The following is an 8,621-nucleotide window of genomic DNA, read 5'->3' on the forward strand; positions in this document are numbered from 1 at the left end:
CTCTCCCCTCCCTCCCTCCCTCGCCACATCTTTTTAACGCGGGGCGGAGGTGGAAGAGGGGGAGGGGGATTTCCTGTCTCTTTCCCTCTGTTCACTCGGGACCAGCGGATGCGAGTCACACACGCTCGCTCCCTCCCTCCCTCCCTCAACTCTCTCTCTCCCTCCCTCCCTCTCCCTGTGGAAGTTAGCAGAGAGGGGGGGCACATTAGATCACTTCAGCAGCAGCGAAGAAGGAGGGGAGTCCTGGCTGCGTGTGTGTGAAGCGCGCGTGTGCTAAGCGGAGAACGAACGAAGGAGAGCGGGCGTCGAGAGCCGGACACGCCGTTTCCTCCCGTCTCGACGCCGAAGTGGAACAGCAAGACTCCCTCCTCCTCCTCCTCCTCCTCCGCCTCCTGCTCTTTCCATCCCCAGCCCTCCGCCGCGCACCTGTTTCAGTCGCTTGTGAATCCAGCTCACCTCGCGCCAAGGCGCTCCGCTGAGGGAGAAAGTTTTGCCGCCTGAGGAGATTCCCGCGCGCGGGCTTTCGCTCTTTCCTCGAACTCAAAGGGGGGAGAAACAGCCACAGTTCGGGGCTTCCTCCTCCCTCCTCGCCTTTGATCGCCGTGGTGAAGCCTTCTCTCGTTGCCTTTTCGTCAGCGCCTCCCGTTTCCCGAAGGGACTCGTTCTCGCCGCCCGTTGGTGTCCCTTCGCCCCTCTCCCGCCGCCTCTCCACCACGCGCGCCGACAGCTCCGTCGCTCTATGTTTTGACCTTGTGGAGCCTGGTGGCCCCTGGAAAGCTGCACGAATGTATAGCATGATGATGGAGACGGACTTGCACTCTCCCGGCGGAGCCCAGGTCGCCACCAACCTGTCGGGCCAAACCGGAGCCGGAGGAGGAGGCGGAGGCGGCGGAGGTGGCGGCGGAGGAGGTGGCGGCGGCGGGGGCCCGAAGGCCAACCAAGACCGGGTCAAGAGGCCCATGAACGCCTTCATGGTTTGGTCGCGAGGCCAGCGGCGGAAGATGGCCCAGGAGAACCCCAAGATGCACAACTCGGAGATCTCCAAGCGCCTGGGCGCCGAGTGGAAAGTCATGTCCGAGGCCGAGAAGCGCCCCTTCATCGACGAGGCCAAGCGGCTGCGGGCGCTGCACATGAAGGAGCACCCGGATTATAAATACCGGCCCAGGAGGAAGACCAAGACGTTGCTCAAGAAGGACAAGTACTCGCTGGCCGGCGGGCTGCTGGGCGCCGGCGGCCCCGGGGGCGGCCCTCCCGTGGCCATGGGCGTCGGAGTCAGCCCCGGCGGCGTGGGCCAGCGCCTAGAGAGCCCGGGCGGTGGCGGCCCGGGCGGCGGCGGCGGGGGCAGCGGCGGCGGGGGCTACCCGCACATGAACGGCTGGGCCAACGGCGCCTACCCGGGCTCGGTGGCGGCGGCGGCCGCGGCGGCGGCGATGATGCAGGAGGCGCAGCTCGCCTACAGCCAGCACCCGGGCAGCGGGGCGCACCCGCACGCCCACGCGCACCACCCGCACCCGCACAACCCGCAGCCCATGCACCGCTACGACATGGGCGCCCTCCAGTACAGCCCCATCTCCAACTCGCAGGGCTACATGAGCGCGTCGCCGTCGGCCTACGGAGGCATCTCCTACGGCGCGCAGCCCCACCAGAACTCGGCGGCCGCGGCCGCGGCGGCTGCAGCGGCGGCGGCGGCCGCGTCGTCGGGGGCGCTGGGCGCGCTGGGCTCGCTGGTCAAATCCGAGCCGAGCGTCAGCCCGCCCGTCACTTCGGCTCACTCGCGGGCTCCTTGCCCCGGGGACCTGCGCGAGATGATCAGTATGTACTTGCCCGGCAGCGAAGGAGGGGACCCGGCGGCGGCGGCGGCGGCGGCGGCGGCTGCAGCCGCTGCCCAGAGCCGCCTGCACTCCTTGCCCCAGCACTATCAGGGCGCCAGCACGGGGGTCAACGGCACCGTGCCCTTGACGCACATCTGAGACGGACGGACGGACTGGCGGACGGACGGACCGACGCCGCGGCCAAAGGGGGCCGCTCTCCTTGGAGCCCCCCCCCTCCCGCCACTGCTCCCCACCTTGCCATCCCCGTCCCGGGCCCCGCCACCCTCCCTTTTGTACAGAACAACCACAAGGAGATAGAGCGAGCGAGAAATGTTTTGATGACGTTGTAATAATTATAATTATAATAACAAATATTCATAATACTGAGGATAATAATGAAGAGAGAAGGTAACAGATTGCTGTAATGCTACTCTCCCTACCCCCCACCCCGCTCCTTCCCACCTCACCCCTAAGAACTAGTTTCTGAAACTAGTGGGGGATTATTATTATTTTCCTTCTGTTGTTGTTGCGTTTTAGACGAACCGTCTGTGTTTTAACTAAGGGGTGAGGGGTTTGTACAGTATTTATCATTCAGCCAGGAACCACATCGCTTTTTTATTTGCTAAAGAAGGGGGGAAGGAAAAGAGAGAGAGAAATGACAATATTATTAATTATTCAAAGATCTAGGCAATGCCAACTTTTCTGCCACACAGAAGCATTAACTGGTCACCTTTGGGCCGCTTCTTGTGAAGACTTTTTACTGCCTAATTAAAGTAAAGATGATGAGGCAAATGTTCTGGTTTATTACACAGTACCAAGGATGTATATCCAAAACCACATTAAAGTTTTTTGGTTTTCGTTTTGTTTTGTTTTTTGTTTTTTGTTTTTGGTAGTGCTTAAGATGCGGGGTTCTTTTTTTGTTTTGTTTATTTATAAAACTTTTTTGCGACCAGCAACAATTTTCTGGATTTTGTACATGTTTATTATGTCTGCATTTTTTTTCTTTTGTTAACTTTTTTTTTTTTTTTTGGTATTTTTCTTGTAAATTCATTGTGGAATAATTCTAATTAATTTTAGGCGTTACAAGGGAATTCAAAAACGTGTATATAGTTTACTAAAAAGTATTTCTGCTGAAAAGGAAAGCAAATAAAAATCTAAAGATATGTTCGATTCTGAGTTAAATCAATTTCAAAGTAAAACTGGAACCAGTAAATCCAAAATGTACTAATTCATGGCATGCCTTAAAACTAGAGATTGGGAATTGATTATATGTATAAATATAATGAAACATAATAAGATCAAAAAGAAGAAAAATTCCGACTTGGACTTAGACTTCTCACAGTTTCTATGGGGGGGAGGGGAACCGAAGGGAAGAAAGATTTTAAATATATATATATATATATATATATATATATATGGTGTAGTTTTGGGATATTATTTTAATATCTGTTGAGTATTAAGGAAGGCGATCTATTAAAATACTTTCCATAGCATTTATTGGCTATTTTGTTTATTTATGCAACTGGCCTACCTAAACCTGGGTGGAATTTCTGATTTACTAAGTTTTCTGGGTTAGATCCAGATCTGGTCATACTTCGAGAAAGCCCATTGAAATCAATGGGACTGAAGTTAAGTCCCATTGATTTCAATGGGTCTGCTCTAAGTATAACTAAACCCGGATCCAACCCTCTATCTTCAGTTATCACCAGAGTTTTAAATACTTTCCCCCTTCATTTCCCTAAGGAAAGATATAACTCTACTGAACTCACAGTGTTGGGCAGATTCAGTTATGATGATGAATACCCCATGGGAAAACAGTTTTTTTAAAAAAACAAAACCAATAAATAAATAAATACCAACATGGTTTATCTCTTACCCCATCAGTTCTCTTTTCTTTTCTTTTTTGATACCAATCAAAGAAGTATGAAGTATGAAGCCTGTTACACTCAAATAATGCATTTGTTTATACAGATATCCTAATGTTAAATTCTTCAAAATTTGATTTAAAGTGAATTTTTCCCTTGCCTGATTCTGAGTTAAAAATCTATATTAAAACTGATATAATAGTAAAGACAAAGTTTAGGCTGCATTTTACATTTATTGTTTCAGCTTTTTTTATTTGATAAGGACACATTTAAGGAAAATACGGCTATTCCAAGTGTGGGAGGACCCAAGAGGAAAAACAATTGTTAGAACGAAATATTAATTTCTCCCTGATTTGTTTCATTTATATCAGTTGGCTGCAGAGACTTCCTGAAGCAACTTAACCCAGAGTAATCACTGTTGGGTCTCTTTGAAGTCCTGGGGCTCCAGCTTACTCCAGAGTAAAGCCATTCGGAAAATGGAAGGCACTACTCTTTCCCTGTTCTAAACACATTACCTAGAAGTAAGTCTCTTAGATTTCAGTGGATATTGTTTGGAAGTAGCTTGGTTAAGGGGCTGTAAGAGAAAAGGCTGATGTGAAATTGTTTAAAGTGGGTTACTTAACTGGACCACAGTAACTTCCCCATATTGATTTGAATAACTCATTCTTGAAAGTGGTTGTAAACCTGAGTATGTGTGATTTCTTTTAAAGAGAGAGAGAGAGAGAGAGAGAGAGAGAGAGAGAGAGAGAGAGAGAGAGAGATTTATTGGTTTCTAAAAAGGAAATAAACATTATTTTCCTTCCTCTCACGTCTTCCTTTAACACGACCTTGATCTTTCCTTAGGGCTCCTTTCTCTGACTCCCAGTTCCACAGGCAAATGATGTAATGTTGTAAAGCATGGTGACATCTTGTGACATTCAGTGAATGAGTGTGTAACTTGCGCAACTCAGGATCCTAAATCCGATCCTGTCAAATGAAGGGTCTTGTGTATTCCTCACCCCAGTCATATGGGCTGAAGAGGAGGTGAGAAAAGGCACAAAGAAACAAGGGAGGGGGCATCAGTAAAACTATGTTCATTTCTTGAATATGCAGTGTGTGTCCTCTTATATATATATGAATTGCAAATAATCTTCCGTTACAACTCATTTAATTAGAAGTTGTCAGACAGGGATCTGATTCTGGGAGGAAATGAAATAAACAACTAAGTATTTGTGAAAGCAATTTGCATTTCTCTTTAGGAACAAATCACACCAGGAAAGAAAGAGAGAGAGAAATGATGGAGGTAGTACCAGACTGATTCCACATTCTTGTTTCCAAATTCTGGCATCTAGATTTGGAGAAGGTTTCTTCTTAAGTCTTGTTTGCTTATCCTTAGCCCTAGGTGACACAATACCAACTGTGGCACAATTAATTGCAGGCGGGTTAACTTCCCAGTTCATGTACTGCATATTATTATTATTATTATTATTATTATTATTATTATTATTATTATTATTATTATTCGCAATCCAGACAAAGTTAAGCATGTTATAGATCCATTGATTTCAATGGCAAGTAATTCAGCGTGTTTAACCCTCCCATTCAAATCAATGGGATTTAAAAGTCTTTAGGTTTGGCTGGATTGTACTCCTATATCGCTTTCTTTCCCAGAATGAGAAAGATTATGCCATTTCGTTCTTATTTATTTTGTTCAGTTATAGTTGGTTGTTGGTGTTTTGTTTTTGTTTTGTTTTAAAAAATGGGCTATGTTTTTGTTTTGTTTCCCTTTCCTTTTTATCTTTCCGTGGAGAAGCAGGTAAAAGAATAACCTTCATAAAATCTTTAACAATCAGACAAATAAAAACAGTTAAATGTAGGGATGAACTAAAATAAAGAAACCATTAGGTCTTGGCAGGATATATATCTGAGTGATTTAATATGTAGAACAAAACTAAGTTTTAAACGATTTCTGGTTTAAATACTTTGAATTTTGAGCTGCAGAATTGTTCACCCTATAATCTGATTGACAGAGTTATTAAAATTACTTGTTTGGAAGGCTTCCTTTATACTCTTTCTTATGCAGCCCTGTCAGGACGCTATTAGGAAAGTGGGGAGGGGGGCTGAGATAAGAGTGGGGAGCGGGGGCTTTGAGTTGGGGGCTGCAGCTGGGAGGACACGATCTCCAGCCTTGCTCCTGTCTTTTGCCTCTTGGGTCTGGGAGAAGGTCAAAGCACCAACCCAAGGGTAACGCGCAAAACAAACTCTGCGTCGCCCCGTCGGTCTGTATCTCTCTCCGCTGGTTTGCAGGAGTGGGGGACGGGGGCGACGACCCATTTCCTCGGACTGATGAGAACTGGCAACACCTCTCCAAGGACAAGGATCAAGTCTGCTTTCAAGCATCCCCCCTCCCCGCTCCAACAGCCCTTCCTTCCATGGTGGGGAGGAGGAGGAGGTCTGGGAGGACATGGACCGCTGTCTAGCCTGAGCACTCCCGGGCCGGTTAAGATCTTGCCTTCGCAATGTGGGAGGTGGGAACACTCTGAGCTCTGCTTAGAGGACCGTGAAGCGCCGCCAGCCCACTGTTCCTGCGGGCCCGCCACGCTCGCACAATGGCGCCCCAAGGGAAGTCGCTGCAGTCGGGGGAGCACTTTGGCGGGGGCGGGGAGGGGTGTCGGCCGGCCTGCCCTTTCCCAACCTCTCCCTTCAGACCCCCGGGAAGACGAAGAAGAAAGGAAGGGGAAGCCGGATTCTGCGTGCAATGCAAGTTGGCGGTGACGCCTGACCAGCAGCAAGGACGCGCATCTTCTCCGGCAGTGTCGAGGCGGCCCACTTCGTTGCAAGGTGGTGCTCCTTGGCGGGGACCTGAGTCCAGCAGAGCCCTCGGGTGTTGGTGGTCCGTGACATCAGGATTCCCTGGCCTGGTGCGCTTGAGGAGGGTACATTGGTCGTTATGAAATAAATGTGCGTCTTTCCTTCTGGATTGTACCCAATGCTAGTCTAATTGAAGTCCCATTCATTTCAATCGATCTACTCTAAGGAGGACTAACACTGAACGCAACCACTATCTAATGGGTTCTTTCTCTATCCCTGAACCTCTCTGCCTCCTACTTTTTCCTCGGTTCTTTAGTCTCTGAGAGGTTTTTGTGCCGTTTAAAAAACAAAATCATTTCCCCTCCCTCCTTCTTGTCCACCTTCTGTCCCAGAAACGCTTGGTTGGGAAGGAGGTATCTGCTAGAGCGAGTTCTCTCCCTTTTTATCCAGGCCAGTCAGATGCGAAGGAAACAGGGGCTGCTTTAAAGCGCTTTATAACAGTTTTATAGCGCTTTAAAGCGCTTTATAACTGTTATAAAGCACTTTAAAGCAGTAGTGTAGATCCTGGACTGCTTGTTGTAACCAGTGCGAATAGGTTCTTCCGTTATTTTTTAAGGATTTGGTAGCACTTTTCCAGGTCACTTTAGGAACTTTCCTTTCTAGACCTCTTTCCTTTTGCACCCGAGCTATCCCCATTATCCATCCATATCTTCTCAGGATCTCCTTTTTCTTTAATTTAGGATTTCCTGGGTACTCAGGAACCACCACCACCACCACCTTATCGCTTCAATGTATCTTGCTCAGTTTAAGAGGCCTCGGGCACGCCGCAATAATATTGCGAACTCTCCATCCATTAATGGCGACTAAATCCCATGGAAACGAATGGGACCGAAGCTCTTCAGACAGCGAATTCCAGTCCTGTTGCTTTCAATGGCCTTTTAGCTGCTATTAACGTTCGGACGGCTTGTGCCCACCATCTTTCCCTTTAGGCGCCGCTTGTATTTTAGGTGCCACTTTAGGTCGGTTTAAGTTCTTTTCACTTCCCTTAATTTCCTCCTCAGTCTTCTGAGAGTCCTCTCGCTTCTGCTTTTATAGCCTCCTCTCATCTCTCTCTCTCTCTCTCTCTCTCTCACACACACACACACACACACACTCAATCCAGGCCGTGCTCCTTTACACGGAGTGCCTTTCTCGGGACGCCCATCCCCGCTCCACTCAGTTCAGCCACTCTCTCCGTTTCCCTGGGGCTCTTTCGGACGTACAGACGACCAGCCTCCCGCCCAGGCCAACCGACTTCCCCTTCCCCTCCTCGCTCGGTTAGTGGCGAAAGCGGCCTGCTGCGTTTGAACTTCCAGGGGCCGGAAGGGGCCGCTGAGGCGGCTGACGAGGAGCGCCTTCCTTGGGTTGCCACAGGAAGCCCGGGAGCGGGCGCAGAGAGGGAAGGGAGGGAGGGAGGCGACGGAGCGCGAACAGGAGAGGAGAGCGGGGTGAGGGGGGCAGGAGGGTGTTTGGAGAGCGCGGGATTAAGCGAGGGGGAGAGCCCTGACCCCGGGATCAGCGGCTAGTCAAACCTATTTACCATCAGCCGGCAGCAGCAGAAGTGCCAGGGCTCCCGCTGCGGGGAGCGGCCTGCCCGGCAACAAGTGAAACCAGAGCCTCCTGCTGCGCGCGCGCGGGGAACGGGCCCGCACCCGGGGCGCCTCGCTGGCGCGCTCCAAGGCGGCTCAGGCGCGGTGAGGGGAGCCCGACTCAGAGCTGCAATACTGCGGGGCCTCTGTTGCCTAGCGGTGCCATCCGGGTGTTTTGGACTACAGTTCCTATCACCCCCAGCCATCGCGGTAATTGGGAATGACAGTCCAACACACCTAGAGGGCACCAAGTTGGGGGAAGCTGCCCTTGGGGGTAAATACACACGTGTCCATTAATTCGGTGTCCTCAAGGCGGGCTTGCATGGGCCTTTGCTGACGAAACTCCGCAGAGCGAGGGAGGCGGGGTCCCATCATATTCAGCCGTGAATCCCCAGTTGCCCTCCAATCCTTAGAACATGAAATCCCTTCTGACACAAAGATGGGCCCGGTCTTTTAGAATCAATCTCTAAGCCAGGGGTGGGGAACCTCTGGCTCTCCCGTCGTTAGGAACATAGGAAGCTGCCTTA

General features: G+C 50.1%; 1 protein-coding gene across 1 annotated transcript; it reads left to right on the forward strand.

Annotated features, from left to right (window-relative positions):
- The first annotated feature begins 608 nt into the window (after positions 1-608).
- SOX1 (SRY-box transcription factor 1) lies at positions 609-1,970 on the forward strand. Its single transcript, XM_063127467.1, has one exon. The coding sequence runs from the start codon at positions 786-788 to the stop codon at positions 1,968-1,970; it is 1,185 nt and encodes a 394-aa protein (XP_062983537.1). The 5' UTR covers positions 609-785.
- The last annotated feature ends 6,651 nt before the right edge of the window (positions 1,971-8,621 follow it).

The sequence above is a fragment of the Elgaria multicarinata genome, chromosome 5 (genome assembly GCF_023053635.1).
Source record: "Elgaria multicarinata webbii isolate HBS135686 ecotype San Diego chromosome 5, rElgMul1.1.pri, whole genome shotgun sequence".
Lineage (NCBI taxonomy): Eukaryota > Metazoa > Chordata > Lepidosauria > Squamata > Anguidae > Elgaria > Elgaria multicarinata.

What these genes read in the sequence shown, in the direction of transcription:
- SOX1 (XM_063127467.1), top strand. Translation starts at nt 786, where the DNA reads ATGTATAGCATGATGATGGAGACGGACTTGCACTCTCCCGGCGGAGCC.